At 39.8% G+C, this 16,698-nt stretch overlaps 1 protein-coding gene across 1 annotated transcript in view; it reads right to left on the reverse strand.

Annotated features, from left to right (window-relative positions):
- The window catches only part of LOC124606058 (26S proteasome non-ATPase regulatory subunit 2-like), a 206,139-nt gene that overhangs the window by 164,410 nt on the left and 25,031 nt on the right, over window positions 1-16,698 (reverse strand). Inside the window, exon 5 of the mRNA XM_047138020.1 lies at window positions 10,990-11,217. Within this exon, the coding sequence (XP_046993976.1) occupies window positions 10,990-11,217 (228 nt within the window). The remainder of the gene's footprint in view (window positions 1-10,989; window positions 11,218-16,698) is intronic.

Consider the following 16,698-nt stretch of genomic DNA (forward strand, 5'->3'; position numbering starts at 1 on the left):
GATGAATTGGGTAACACAATATCACAAAGAACATCTAACTAAACAAGTTATTTTATTCATTGGAAACCACCACTTCTGATTTCAACTATGAACAATCCAATGAACATTATCAAATCAAAACTTTCAAAGATAAAACGTTAACAGACACAATATGTATATTGTAAAGCTATGGTAGTTCCAACAGAACTATAGATGTTTCTAAAGAAGTTAGACAATGATCAAACAATGGAAACTCCAGGTAGGAATAGCAACAATGTAGGAAAAGGCAGATTGCTAGATTGCTACTTACCATAAAGAAGATATGTCATGCTGCAAACAGGCATGATTAAAAGAAACTCTTTTAATTATACCTGTCTGCAACTTGACGTGTCTTCTTACATGAGTGTGAACCATCAGCCTTTGGCAAAGTTAATAACAAATTTTGAGCAAAAGAAGTGGAAATCTTAAGGAATGTCAAAATATATTCTCTCTTAAACCACATCCCAAATAATGAGACAAGAAAAGAATGAGAAGTCATTGCTAAAGTTTAAATGGGCAAATAATTCACATTGGCTATTGACAGGACAGTAAATAGCCACACAACTTGTTGTTGCTGTTGTGGTCTTCAGTCCTGAGACTGGTTTGATGCAGCTCTCCATGCTACTCTATCACGTGCAAGCTTCTTCATCTCCCAGTACCTACTGCAACCTACATCCTTCTGAATCTGCATAATGTATTCATCTCTTGGTCTCCCTCTACGATTTTTTCCCTCCACGCTGCCCTCCAATGCTAAATTTGTGATCCCTTGATGCCACAGAACATGTCCTACCAACCGGTCCCTTCTTCTTGTCAAGTTGTGCCACGAACTCCTCTTCTCCCCAATTCTATTCAGTATCACCTCATTAGTTATGTGATCTACCCATCTAAACTTCAGCATTCTTCTGTAGCACCACATTTCGAAAGCTTCTATTCTCTTCTTGTCTAAACTATTTATCGTCCATGTTTCACTTCCATACATGGCCACACTCCATACAAATACTTTCAGAAATGACTTCCTGACACTTAAATCTATACTTGATGTTAACAAATTTCTCTTCTTCAGAAACGCTTTCCTTGCCATTGCCAGACGACATTTTATATCCTCTCTACTTCGACCATCATCAGTTATTTTGCTCCCCAAATAGCAAAACTCCTTTTCTACTTTAAGTGTCTCATTTCCTAATCTAATTCCCTCAGCATCACCTGACTTAATTCGACTACATTCCATTATCCTCGTTTTGTTTTTGTTGTTGTTGTTTTTTGGGGACGGAGACCAGACAGTGAGGTCATCGGTCTCATCGGATTAGGGAAGGATGCAGAAGGAAGTCGGCCGTGCCCTTTCAAAGGAACCATCCTGGCATTTGCTTGGAGCGATTTAGGGAAATCACGGAAAACCTAAATCAGGATGGCCGGACGCGGGATTGAACAGTCGTCCTCCCGAATGCGAGTCCAGTGCCTTACCACTGCGCCACCTCGATCGGTCTTGTTTTTGTTGATGTTCATCTTATATCCTCCTTTCAAGACACTGTCCATTCCGTTCAACTGCTCTTCCAAGTCCTTTGCTGTCTCTGACAGAATTACAATGTCATCGGCGAACCTCAAAGTTTTTATTTCTTCTCCATGGATTTTAATACCTACTCCGAATTTTTCTTTTGTTTCCTTTACTGCTTGCTCAATATACAGATTGAATAACATCAGGGAGAGGCTACAACCCTGTCTCACTCCCTTCCCAACTGCTGCTTCCCTTTTATGTCCCTTGACTCTTATAACTGCCATCTGGTTTCAGTACAAATTGTAAATAGCCTTTCGCTCCCTGTATTTTACCCCTGCCACCTTTAGAATTTGAAAGAGAGTATTCCAGTCAACATTGTCAAAAGCTTTCTCTAAGTCTACAAATGCTAGAAACGCAGGTTTGCCTTTCCTTAATCTTTCTTCTAAGATAAGTCGTAAGGTCAGTATTGCCTCATGTGTTCCAATATTTCTACGGAATCCAAACTGATCTTCCCCAAGGTTGGCTTCTACTAGTTTTTCCATTTGTCTGTAAAGAATTCATGTTAGTATTTTGCAGCTGTGGCTTATTAAACTGATTGTTCGGTAATTTTCACATCTGTCAACACCTGCTTTCTTTGGGATTGGAATTATTATATTCTTCTTGAAGTCTGAGGGTAGTTCGCCTGTCTCATACATCTTGTTCACCAGATGGTAGAGTTTTGTCAGGACTGGCTCTCCCAAGGCCGTCAGTAGTTCTAATGGAATGTTGTCTACTCCCGGGGCCTTGTTTCGACTCAGGTCTTTCAGTGCTCTGTCAAACTCTTCACGCAGTAGTGTATCTCCCATTTCGTCTTCATCTACATTCTCTTCCATTTCCAGAATATTGTCCTCAAGTACGTCACCCTTGTATAGACCCTCTATATACTCCTTCCACCTTTCTGCTTTCCCTTCTTTGCTTAGAACTGAGTTTCCATATGAGCTCTTGATATTCATACAAGTGGTTCTCTTTTCTCCAAAGGTCTCTTTAATTTTCCTGTAGGCAGTATCTAACTTACCCCTAGTGAGATAAGCCTCTACATCCTTACATTTGTCTTCTAGCCATCCCTGCTTAGCCATTTTGCACTTCCTGTCGATCTCATTTTTGAGACGTTTGTATTCCTTTTTGCCTGCTTCGTTTACTGCATTTTTATATTTTTCTCCTTTCATCAATTAAATTCAATATTTCTTCTGTTATCCAAGGATTTCTACTAGCCCTCGTCTTTTTACCTACTTGATCCTCTGCTGCCTTCACTACTTCATCCCTCAGAGCTACCCATTCTTCTTCTACTGTATTTCTTTCCCCCATTTGTGACAATTTTTCCCTTATGCTCTCCCTAAAACTCTGTACAACCTCTGGTTCTTTCAGTTTGTCCAGATCCCATCTTCTTAAATTCCCACCTTTTTGCAGTTTCTTCAGTTTTAATCTACAGTTCATAACCAATAGATTGTGGTCAGAGTCCACATCTGCCCCTGGCAATGTCTTACAATTTAATACCTGGTTGCTAAATCTCTGTCTTACCATTATACAATCTATCTGATACCTTCTAGTATTTCCAGGATTCTTCCATGTGTACAACCTTCTTTTATGATTCTTGAACCAAGTGTTAGCTATGATTAAGTTATGCTCTGTGCAAAATTCTACCAGGTGGCTTCCTCTTTCATTTCTTTCCCCCAATCCATATTCACCTACCATGTTTCCTTCATTCCCTTTTCCTACTCTCGAATTCCAGTCACCCATGACTATTAAATTTTCGTCTCCCTTCACTACCTGAATAATTTCTTTTATCTCAATATACATTTCATCAATTTCTTCATCATCTGCAGAGCTAGTTGGCATATAAACTTGTACTATTGTAGTAGGTGTGGGCTTCGTGTCTATCTTGGCCACAATAATGCGTTCACTATGCTGTTTGTAGTAGCTTACCCGCACTCCTATTTTTTTTATTGATTATTAAACCTACTCCTGCATTACCCCTATTTGATATTGTACACTCCTGGAAATGGAAAAAAGAACACATTGACACCGGTGTGTCAGACCCACCATACTTGCCCCGGACACTGCGAGAGGGCTGTACAAGCAATGGTCACACGCACGGCACAGCAGACACACCAGGAACCGAGGTGTTGGCCGTTGAATGGCGCTAGCTGCGCAGCATTTGTGCACCGCTGCCGTCAGTGTCAGCCAGTTTGCCGTGGCATACGGAGCTCCATCGCAGTCTTTAACACTGGTAGCATGCCACGACAGCGTGGACGTGAACCATATGTGCAGTTGACGGACTTTGAGCGAGGGCATATAGTGGGCATGCGGGAGGCCGGGTGGACGTACCGCCGAATTGCTCAACACGTGGGGCGTGAGGTCTCCACAGTACATCGATGTTGTCGCCAGTGGTCGGCGGAAGGTGCACGTGCCCGTCGACCTGGAACCGGACCGCAGCGACGCACGGATGCACGCCAAGACCGTAGGATCCTACGCAGTGCCGTAGGGGACCGCACTGCCACTTCCCAGCAAATTAGGGACACTGTTGCTCCTGGAGTATCGGCGAGGACCATTCGCAATTGTCTCCATGAAGCTGGGCTACGGTCCCGCACACCGTTAGGCCGTCTTCCGCTCACGCCCCAACATCGTGCAGCCCGCCTCCAGTGGTGTCGCGACAGGCGTGAATGGAGGGACGAATGGAGACGTGTCGTCTTCAGCGATGAGAGTCGCTTCTGCCTTGGTGCCAATGATGGTCGTATGCGTGTTTGGCACCGTGCAGGTGAGCGCCACAATCAGGACTGCATACGACCGAGGCACACAGGGCCAACACCCGGCATCATGGTGTGGGGAGCGATCTCCTACACTGGCCGTACACCACTGGTGATCGTCGAGGGGACACTGAATAGTGCACGGTACATCCAAACCGTCATCGAACCCATCGTTCTACCATTCCTAGACCGGCAAGGGAACTTGCTGTTCCAACAGGACAATGCACGTCCGCATGTATCCCGTGCCACCCAACGTGCTCTAGATGGTGTAAGTCAACTACCCTGGCCAGCAAGATCTCCGGATCTGTTCCCCATTGAGCATGTTTGGGACTGGATGAAGCGTCGTCTCACGCGGTCTGCACGTCCAGCACGAACGCTGGTCCAACTGAGGCGCCAGGTGGAAATGGCATGGCAAGCCGTTCCACAGGACTACATCCAGCATCTCTACGATCGTCTCCATGGGAGAATAGCAGCCTGCATTGCTGCGAAAGGTGGATATACACTGTACTAGTGCCGACATTGCGCATGCTGTTTTGCCTGTGTCTATGTGCCTGTGGTTCTGTCAGTGTGATGATGTGATGTATCTGACCCCAGGAATGTGTCAATAAAGTTTCCCCTTCCTGGGACAATGAATTCACGGTGTTCTTATTTCAATTTCCAGGAGTGTATTTATAACCCTGTATTCACCTGACCAAAAGTCTTGTTCCTCCTGCCACCAAACTTCACTAATTCCCACTATATCTAACTTTAACCTATCCATTTCCCTTTTTAAGTTTTCTAACCTACCTGCCCGATTCAGGGATCTGACATTCCACGCTCCGATCCGCAGAACGCCAGTTTTCTTTCTCCTGATAACGACGTCCTCTTGAGTAGTCCCCGCCCGGAGATCCGAATGGGGGACTATTTTACCTCCGGAATATTTTACCCAAGTGGACGCCATCATCATTTAACCATACAGTAAAGCTGCATGCCCTCGGGAAAAATTACGGCTGTAGTTTCCCCTTGCTTTCAGCTGTTCACAGTACCAGCACAGCAAGGCCGTTTTGGTTAGTGTTACAAGGCCAGATCAGTCAATCATCCAGACTGTTGCCCCTGCAACTACAGAAAAGCCTGCTGCCCCTCTTCAGGAACCACACGTTTGTCTGGCCTCTCAACAGATACCCCTCTGTTGTGGTTGCACCTACAGTACGGCCATCTGTATCGCTGAGGCACGCAAGCCTCCCCACCAATGGAAAGGTCCATGGATCAGGGTTCATGTTCTACACAACTTATTGTACAATATAGTTTTCAAATTTGCAGCTATGGCATACAAACAACAGCTATGAATTACACAACTGTTATGAATCCGACTTTTTTTTAATGGGTTCAAAATTGTTCAGTGAATGAAGGAAGGAAAGGAAATTTTGGTAATTGGGAGAAAAAACGCATGGTGCCCTAGAAGGTTCAATTTTATATGCACTCTACTACATTATGTATTTAAAAGAAATTCCACTAAGCAGACATCAAATATCAGAAGAAATTCTCAATAAAGCATTTTAAGCAAGAATGGAATTTTTCCTCTTCATGTAATTACTAGTCTCAGAAACAAACAAATCAACATATTTACATATTTGGTATATTACATCTCATTAATGCTTTATGGCCCAATATTTTGGGTTATTTCATAACTTATATCGAAATTAGTTACCACACAAGCATTATCTGTGAGTATAATTTGTGTTGTTCATAATTTTTATCATTTTTTCACACCTCTTCAAGGGATCAGCATTCCAACTGTACCCTCACAATATTTACAATTGCTAATGAAATTTATGAGGAGCCATTCTCATCACAACCTTGGGAGAGAATCTAATGCTCACAGCTTCAACATAAGAAAAGGCTCCCCACAATGTGTAGTTAAGACATCATAAGAAGTACTTTATGCAAGCTTCGTTTTAGATCCCCCAGATGATATTTTTGTAAATACAAGATTCAAAAATCTCATTTTCAGAACAGTGTTCTTCATATCACTGTTAGTGGATTGGATGTGTGCCATAAATGGAGAAAATTGACATACACTGAAACGAAATTGTCTGCCAGTTCCAAAGCAGATTTCTTGGGCCATCACATCCAGTCCTAGTACTGCTGATCCCTCCAAACAATGACTTAGGAGTACACCACTTGTCACTCAGTGTTATCCTGGTCTTGAATGTATTAATCAGCTACTCTGACAAGGCTATGACTTCCTAAAATCATGCACTGAAATGAGGTCCATTCTGTTTGACATTTTGTCCACCACACCTAGAATAGGTCTCTGCCGTACTTCCAATCTCTCCAATATCCTTGTCTGAACGTATGCTCCTTCTGTAGCCATCTCCCTAATCTATGGCTCCTATACTTGTGACCATCCCCACTGTACGACTTGACCTATGCATCCCATACCACCATGTACACCAACCCTGTAACTGCCAAACATACTAGCACAGGGAGAGCTACATATGAATGACACATCATATAACAGCTGTTATGTAAACACTGATTGGCCTTTTACATCAGTATGACTACCACCAAGCTGTCAGTTGAGATGAATAGACATAGGCGTGGCAAAACACAATATCCTGTTGCAGAACATGCTCTACAACATGTCACTCATGACCTTTGTGTCTGTTTCACCGCACGTACCATCTTCGCTTATCCCACAGATACCATTTTCTGAGAACTTGCTGGTGGGTGGGAACTGGTGCTACAAGACATCTCTGTTTCTGCCACCCACCTGGCTTTAATTTACATTAATTTCTTCAGTCTCAAGATTTCTTCACAGTATTCATTCCTTTCTTCACTCCCTTTTCATTTTCTATATCTTTCATATTCTGACCTGTTTATTTTTCACCCCCTACCATTACATGCAATGCACTTAGCTTTCCACTCTTATTAACCAGTGCACTATCTTTTGGCAGTAATCTATGTCTTGTGTATTACCCAATGCTCCACCTTTAAACTCTCAGGTTTTCAAATCTCATCCAGTGCAGACCCCACCAACCTGTCTTTCCTTCTTACCCCACCTGGTAAGACTTCCCTAAGTTCTGGGCAACTTTTCTGAACTCTATTCCTTTTCCAAAGCCTTGCCAGTCCTTTACCTTCACCCCTCTTCCTTCCTCTTCAACACTCCTACAGAAGAAGGAGCCACTGGCTCTGAGAGCTTGCAAACGTATATGTGTGCTTCTGCTGCCACTGCTTGGTGAGTGAATTTTTTTCTATACAATTACAGTACATTTTCAAAAATTGATTGTTTCTTTGATAAATTGATGAGTTCAAGAACTTACACCATAATTTCTTCTAGCTCTTCTTCATAACACACATGCATTTTGCCCTCAGTACCCAAAATGTTGACACATTCTGTGCACTTGGGCAACATTTCACCCCAATTTCAATATGCAGTTATAACACCAGCATACAGACAATCAAATAAATTTTCATAAATGGCCTGACGATTTTGCAGTGGATATTAGCAGCTTGGTGGGTCATGGTTGTACTGTGATCAAGCCAATCTTAAACTTTTGCGTTGTTGAAAATCAGCCAGTTAGACTTGATACGCACATTTTCTGGTACTGCTTACAATGACTGATTCAAATAGCTGACCAGTGTCTGAGATGGCTATATGGTGAAGAATATTGGTAATACAACATAGTTAGCAGGCAAGAAAGTTTAGTTTTAATTAATTTATTCATTGAAGAAAGAATGATATATTAGACATACTTTACAATGACAACATACATACTACTTTACAACAAAACACATACACACACATACACACACACACACACACACACACACACACACACACACACACACACACACACACTATACACTGAACAATTTGAAGGCTCTCCATTACCATAGCTGAATGCATTGTACACTATCCTTAATGAGCAAAATATAGAACTGCTGTTCTTTCACTCTGCCTCAATTCTACATAACATCAGTCAACAATTTTACACATTCTCAGTCCTTGTGACAATTTTTCAAATCTTTGTTTGCACAATGATTTTGAAAAAAGTAAGCTAAATGATTTTCTGTAGAAATGTACTTCACATCTATTTTCCTTTTCAATCACGAACCTCTAAAAACATATGTTTAATACCTATGTGTTTTACCTTTTATATTCTCACTTACAAAGACAAGAAAGTCAAGACACTCTCTCCATAAATCATAAGTTTTTCATTTTGAAATTTTTTTAGGTAACCACAGATATTCTACAATCTAAGTTGCAAGTGATAGAAATTCAACATCTGTAGAAGACACCATTTAGTATTTTGGTTTCATTTCCCCAACATACAGTGATATCAAACGGCTTGATAGCACAACGTGATGTTGATTATCTGTCTGACCTATTGACTCAATCAGCATCAACATAAGCTAATACAGTTTCATTGTTTTCCTCATTTTTATAACACATCCTACAATCTAGTGTGCCTTTTATGAAATGCAATTTTTACTTCAATGTGATTTCTTTCAATCACTTTGATAACAACTAGAATAAGGAACAGTATAGTGAGAATCAGGTTGTGTTGTTTGAGTTACATAAAGCAAACATCCTAATAACTCCCTGTAAGATACTTTCTTAGTTTAAATTCCAAGATCTTGCGGCCTGCTTTAGATCATAAATTACTTTGGTTAGCTTACCTACAGTACCTCATTTTACTTAAATCCTACTGGAATCTTCACACAAATTTCTTCATCTTAATTTTTGTGAAAAATGTATCTTTTACATCCATTTGATTTGCAATCAATTTCTTCACTTAAATTTTTGTGAGACAAGTATCTTTTACATTCATTTGATTTGCAATCAATTTTTCATGATTCATAATGGCAAGTAATGTTACCAGAGTTGTCAACCTTGCTACAGGAGCATATATGTTTCATCATAGTCAAAAACTTTTCTTTGAGTACAACCACTGCTAACATCATCAAATTTAACTTTACAAATCCACTTTGTATTTATACCCTTTCTGTTATTAGGTAAAATTTATTACTCACATCTCTTCTGCTACAATGTGAAACCATTCTCTTTTATTCAATCTGCTGTAGATCTCATTGAAAGTCTCCGGAACATGCTCGACCTTCATTTCTGCTAATACAGCATAATCTTCCATCCACGATGGATATTTTCTTTCTCTTACACTTTGTGGATTTTAGAATATTTCATGTCTTCAGCTGCATTATCATTTGAGAGTAATTTTCGTAGTCATTGGCATTTTCTTCACCAATGATAACCTCATCATTTGTGTCTTTTTTGCAAGAGAACCAATTGTCATCGCTAAAATCAAAACAATTTTTATCAGTCTTGACATCCCTTCCAAGAGGGATGCAATCTCTTCCAGACAGCTTAGCTCACATCCATTAACACAATCTGAACACTAAGTACTTCTTTCTTTTGCAATCAAATTTTTCAGCGATTACTTCTCCATGAAGTTATGAATATGTCAAGAAAGTATCTGCAACTTTGGGAATTCACAATATGACAGAATAGCAGGAACTGTTATTTTCAATGTATATATTGGTTTTCTATTTATCAAGTGAACACAATGTATACTGTGTCTGCCCAAAAACATTTTTAAAGTCCACTGTCAACAACATGCAGTGAGCCTTGTTTGTTATGTTCCTATTCATGTACTCACTCACTTCATTCTGTTGTGATTATCTCACTGACAATTGATTTGGGATTCCCTTATCTCTAAAACAGTTTTTAATTTTGTTTGACAAATATTCATGTCCATTATCATAGCAGAACCTATTAATCCTCAAACTAAAATGAGCAGTAGCTGCAACTCCATTCTGTTTAACACATTCCAGTACTTTGAATTTATTTTCCATCATATATACAGCTGTGAAATGGGCACAGTCATACATAAATGTAATGTTGTATCTCTTTTTGTTGTAGGACATGGGAGTAACAGAACCCATGACTTCACTGTATACTAACTCCAGTCGACATATTGCTCGTTCTCTTGTGACATTTGGAAGTCTTTTTTGCTTGCTTTAAATGCAGATGATGCACAACTCTGGTGTCTTCATACCTTAAACGTTAATTCCTTCCTCATATTTAGGGGGCACATTTAGGTCAGTAGTTAAAATGTCCTAAGCTCTGATAACAGATTTTCAGTGTTTCAGTTAGAAATGCCATGCAGGAGTTTCTGGTAAATTTCAGAGAATACAGTTTTGCCTTATTTCTTTGCAATGGCAACAAAATCCTTTTCCATTTTCAAACAAAACCTTGAAACCACCTGTCTGCAGTCTGTGTCCTGACAGTAAGTTGTAAGATAGTCCAGGAACAAACAAAATATTTTTAATTGAAAAATTGGCACTGCCTTTCCACTGAAATAGCTGACAACGTTTCAGTTTTAAAAATAAAAGTTGTACAAATGGCTATCAGAATACTATTTTCATTTTTAAAGAGTTTTAAAAGTGTAATACTGAATTAGATTTATGAAGTTCACTGACTTCCCTACCATATTAGTATGTACATGTGATAAAGACTATGTCATTGCAAATGTTCAGTTCTCAATAAAATAACTAGCTGTAGTGGAGAGATTTGCTGTTAGTAATTTATCAGTTTTTATCATCACTTAAAATGCATCCTGGCTACAATAAGATAAAAAACATAACATTTTTTGCTAGTAAAATGTCTGTTCTGCACTAAATATGTATCAGTCTTACCTTGCAAGGTAACGACAAATGCGTGAGTGATTTGCTGCGTCAACATAGGGTTCAAGGACATCAAGGCAACCAATCTCCATTAAAAGATCACAGGCTTGTATTTCTGCATTATGTTTTGTATCAAACTCTACTATTGCTTTGACAAGTTTGAGTAACTGCTCTCTAGTACTGTCATTATTGTATAAAGGGGTCTCCAACCATTCTTCAGCTATTTCTGTCTCCAGTTGCCTACATATAACATGCAGACATGAAATTACACAAGTAAATTTCAAAAATTAATTATTATATAGATATAAATAATAATCTTTATAGAAATTGAGCACTCTACTACACAAAACAAAATGCAATACTGGTAACTGAAGAAAAGTGCCTCAGGCATTCTGTAAGGAATAAGAAAGTATGAAAACAGAACTTACACTAAAAGGTTAACTCACTATTTTCAGAAAATAAGATTAGTTGTAGCTTATGTGAGCTTTCTTCCAAATCTATTTAAATAAAGTTTAACAAAATTCCATTCTTTACTGATATACCATTAATAATTGTAATAGTGGATGAAGTGTTGTTGTGTTGTTGTGGTCTTCAGTCCTGAGAGACTGCAGCTCTCCATGCTATTCTATCCTGTGCAAGCTGCTTCATCTCCCAGTATGTACTGCAGCCTACATCCTTCTGAATTTGCTTAGTGTATTTATCTCTTGGTCTCCCTCTACGATTTTTACCCTCCACGCTGCCCTCCAATGCTAAATTGGTGATTCCTTGATGCCTCAGAACATGTCCGACCAGCCGGTCCCTTCTTCTTATCAAGTTGTGTCACAAACTCCTCTTCTCCTCAGTTCTATTCAATACCTCCTCATTAGTTATGTGAACTACCCATCTAATCTTCAGCATTCTTCTGTAGCACCACTTTTCAAAAGCTTCTATTCTCTTCTTGTCCAAACTTTTATCGCCCATGTTTCACTTCCATACATGGCTACACTCCATACAAATACTTTCATAAACGACTTCCTGACACTTAAATCTATAGTATGAAGTATCCAAAAGTAACTAGACCTCCTTTCCAAATAATGTAAACACATTTCTGACACTTGTTTTTGAAAAATTTTGTTTGGTTTACCAAATGCAAATCAGGTGATTTTTGTTCTTTTGTTTTCTTGTTTTCCTGTTCACCTAGTTACTGCTTCTAATTGCCCTAAATACAAAATCCAAAAATGGTTTCTATGACTTCATTGTTAATTTCCATTATTTTCTTTTCCATGTGGTGGTTATGCACTATTTTTGACATTGGAATTGAAATGGTGGCAAAGCTTTAAACTTGCTCTGTGTGGCCGAGCTTCAAGCTTGCTGTGTAAAGTTCTTTCCTTTATTGTTGAAGCTTATAAAGTCATCTGCAAAATGACGATTGTTCAGATATATTTCATTAACACATCTTTGTTTTCCCAGTTTAAACTTTGTCTAGGACTGCTGAGAACTAGTGATATAAAATTTCTTTACCTAACTTCCCATTCATCACAAGCACTGCATTTCTCACTAGCCTGATGAAATGTAATGGAACCTCATACAGTTCCTTATGTTTGATGCCGTCATCATAATGAATTCCTTAAATGATAACATTTTCATTAGATATCTCTGAGTAGCATTATTTTCATGACTGAATAATTTCTGAATTACACCACTATCAAGTGGACAATTTAAATGTTTCAGTACACATCATTAGTGGGTGACAGTGATTAACAGGTCTGAAAAAGTCATCTTAATGCAACAGTGTGGTGTGCTCAGTGGAATAACATGGATTTTCTGTGATGCTATAACCCTGTACTCAACACCTGAATGTGTGCCACGGCACCAGGTTGCTGGCGCACTACATTTCAACTAGTCTGCCACTGCCAGCTGCATGGGCCAGTGGACAGAGGCTGCCTATTGTGGGTCACAAGACTAGAGGCCATGGCTCGACATCCACCATGCCACCTACCAGAGCCCTCCTCTATATAAAGACAGCGCAGCTGGTGCTCCTCCTCAGACTATGTTCTACTGCTTAATACACTGTTTCTATGTCTGTCATTTACTTGAATGTAGTTAAATAAACTTCAGTTCTTAGCAACCACATTATTGGTTTTTAAGATGCAATTGGCAATGATTTGCTGATAACCTTGGTGTTGAGCACATGTTAACTCCATCAATAAGTGTGGTGTTCACTTCCATAGGCTCAGTCTATTTGGTTGTTCCATAAGTTCTCCTGTACATGGAGGCAGTGCTCAAATCTCTCCTCGAGCACCAGCAGTCTGTTATAGTGGCTATCACAAATTTGTGGGCCATCTTGACTAATCAGGCTTCTATGCTATTACCTTACCTAACACCTTTTCCCCTTACTACGATGCAGCCGAAGACTGAAAGGCTTCGAGAAGTGGCTTCAGCAACATTTCCTTGCTTTTGGTGTCAGTGATACAAACTTGTGTACAGCTTTGTTTCTTTCTTGGATTTCCCCTGAAATTTACCACTTGATGTGCCAGTTAGCCAAGCTCCATGAACCGGCATTACTTTTGTTTGACAAAATGTGTAAGTTGTCCAATTATCAAGATACACACACAGAAGTCACTGCAGCATGTGTTGAGTTCTTTCATTGTCATAAAGAGCCCAAACAGTCTTACCAGGCTTCAATGGACAAACTCTACGGCTTCAGTCACAAATGTCAGTTTGTTACTGATTCCCATCATGATTCCTATGTTGATTCAGTGGTCTGTGACACCATCATTTGATTGGCTCCTGACTAGGAAGTGTGTCAATACACACTACAGAGTGAGAATCCATCTTTGGCTGAAGTTTTGAATATCACTCAATCTTTTGAGGCATCTTGTGCTGGTGGTGATCAGATTGAGGCTTGGTGTGACATCACCACAGTGGCTCCTGTTTCTGGTCATTGAGCGTTAGTTCTTTTCAGGGGAGGACAACGTGGCAGCTGTACAAATATGACAACCACACTGGACTGGACAGCAATGTGCCAAACAACAGCAACTACAGTAACAACAGTGGTCAGCACTCCCATCTTGCCCATACTGTTTCGTGCAACATGACAGGGCTGTGTGTCCTAAGTGTGGGTGAATTGTAACAACTGTAAGAAAAAAAGGACAATAGCATTTGTGTGTCATTCCTTGCCCTCCCCTGCATATATGGATGAGGATGTTAAATGTGTGTCTCCAGTGCTTACAAACAATAACAAACTGTTTATGGAAGTGCGATTGATGGATAAAGTGCTCTGACAACAACTGGTCACAGGTGCAGCTGTGACACTGCTGATTCACAAATTTATGTGAACTTGGGATCTCCAGCATTGTCTCCATTACCTGATGTTTGGTGAGCTCCAACAAGCAATATATTCCAATTTTGGGGAAATCTATGACTCCTGATGTGTATGAATCTGTGGTTCATTCCTTGTCTTTTCTGGTGATGCATGGTACTGGTTCCATTGTGGATGCTGTGCACCTCGTTTCTGCCCAGGGCCCTTACCATCTCTTTTTTTTATATGGGTTAGGTTGTGCCACTAATTTTATGGCCCACATTATGCTGAAACCTACGGTTCATCTACAGTTTTCCCAGGTGTGACTTATAACAGTGGCCTTGCATGATCAAATGAAGTCAGAATTGTACAGGCAGACATCACTGGAGTCACACAGCCTATTACATCAAGTGAATGGCCTACACCCTTGTGTTTGTTAAAAAAAAAAAATGAGAGGTTCAGCTTTGCCTCTGCTGCAACTTTAAAGTTTCTGTTAACACTCAGTCTATCGTTGACACCTACCCTTTGTTCCATCAGGACAAATTATTGGCCAAACTTGATGGAGACCAGTTTTTCTCTAAAACTGATTTATCTGAAGCCTGTTTACAGGTTCTATTGGATGAGGATCCAAAACTCCTCCTTGTAAATAACACATCATTCGGACTGTACCAATATCAGCTCCCATTTAGAGTGACTAGTGCCACACCGATTTTTCAGCACTTTTTTGCAATGACTGATGATGTCCATTACAGGATGCATCAACTATCTCAATGACACTGTCATGATGGGGGCATCCACAGAAGAGTATTTATGCGAATTATGCTCCTTGTTCATAGTTTCACACTGCAGAGTTGAAGTGAAATTTGGCCAAGTCACACTTCTTTCAGCCATCCCGTGTAATTGGGGTTTGAGGCTTCTTGGGATGGTGTAAAGCCTTTATGTCAACATGTCATCTTTGTTACAGCTCTGCCTCACCCTTACAATGTCAAAGAACTCCAAGCATTTTTAGGGTAAATTTCCTACTATCATAAATTCATCCTGGGTGTGGCCAGGATGGCCCATCCTCTCCGTGAATTGTTCCACAAGGACATTACTTTTCAGTAGACACTGGCCTCTGAATGTATGTTCATGCTTGTGAAACCTAAATTGCATTCTGCTCCTTGTTTGGCTACCTTCCATCCTGGCCAAACACCTGGTCTTGGCTACAGATATCTCTCAGTATGGCCTTGGGGCCATTCTTACACATTGCTATGATGATGGTTCCAAACATCCAATAATTTAAGCATTCAAAACATACAACTCCACTCAGTAGTGCTACTCCCAAGTTGATAAGGAAGCACTTACTGTCATCTAGAGAAGTTTCATGTGACACCAACAATTATTAATTATAGTACAGTCATGTGGGGTATCAAACAAAAATTTTGACTGGATTGAGGACTTCTTGGTAGGGAGGACATAGAATTTTATTATGTATTGAGAGTCATCAAAACATATAGAACTAGTTTCCAGCATGCCTGATGAAAGTGTGTTGGTATACTTGCTGTCCATGTTGTGTATTAATAACACAGAAGACAATGTTAATAATAAAACCATATTTTTTGCAGACACTAAATTTACCAATAATGAAGCACTCACTGAAAGACATGTGGTCTCTTTTGGAGCAGCATTATCTGCATATACAAGTATCATTTCTGCTGCTTTGATTTGAGATTTAGTTCTGTGTTTTAGGAGAGTATTTCATTCCCAACCAACAGAGCTGGAATAATCACCATTTTTTAAAATTTAGTCATGATTCTTTTTTATAGAGCCCTTTCAGTACCTTACTGCAACATACATTTTAGAGAAAATTGTTATTACATCTTCTATATCTTGGTAATATTTGCAGCTGATGTTAATTTCAGTATGTAATCTAACAATGGAAAATCCAGGATGGAATGTAACAACACCAGAGAAGGAAAGTTGCTACTCACCATATAGCAGAGATGCTGAGTCATGATAGGCACAACAAAAAGATTCACACAATTGTAGCTTTTAGCCATAAAGGCCTTTGTCAGCAGTAGACACGCAGTGTGGTTTTGTTGTGCCTATCGCGACTCAGCATCTCCGCTATATGGTGAGTAGCAACTTCCCTTCTCTGGTATCAGTATGTAATCTGTTATAATAGCACACTGTCACTATGCATTTTTTAGGATGCTGAGTCTTCCCTTCTGACTGTCATAACCTTAGCTTTTCTAGTCAAGATTTTGGAACACAACTTTTGCAAATCATGTTTAACAAATGAACTAATTTCTGGAAGTTATCCCCCAAATACGCCTGCATCATCTAAGTCAGAAAAAGGGAAGGCTTTATCATCTTTTGCAATCTTAGCTGGATTTCACTAGGTGCCTCTGATTTTCATGCTCTGATCTAATGGCTCTGGTGATGGAGAGCATCCTTGTCTG

The sequence above is a fragment of the Schistocerca americana genome, chromosome 3 (genome assembly GCF_021461395.2).
Source record: "Schistocerca americana isolate TAMUIC-IGC-003095 chromosome 3, iqSchAmer2.1, whole genome shotgun sequence".
Lineage (NCBI taxonomy): Eukaryota > Metazoa > Arthropoda > Insecta > Orthoptera > Acrididae > Schistocerca > Schistocerca americana.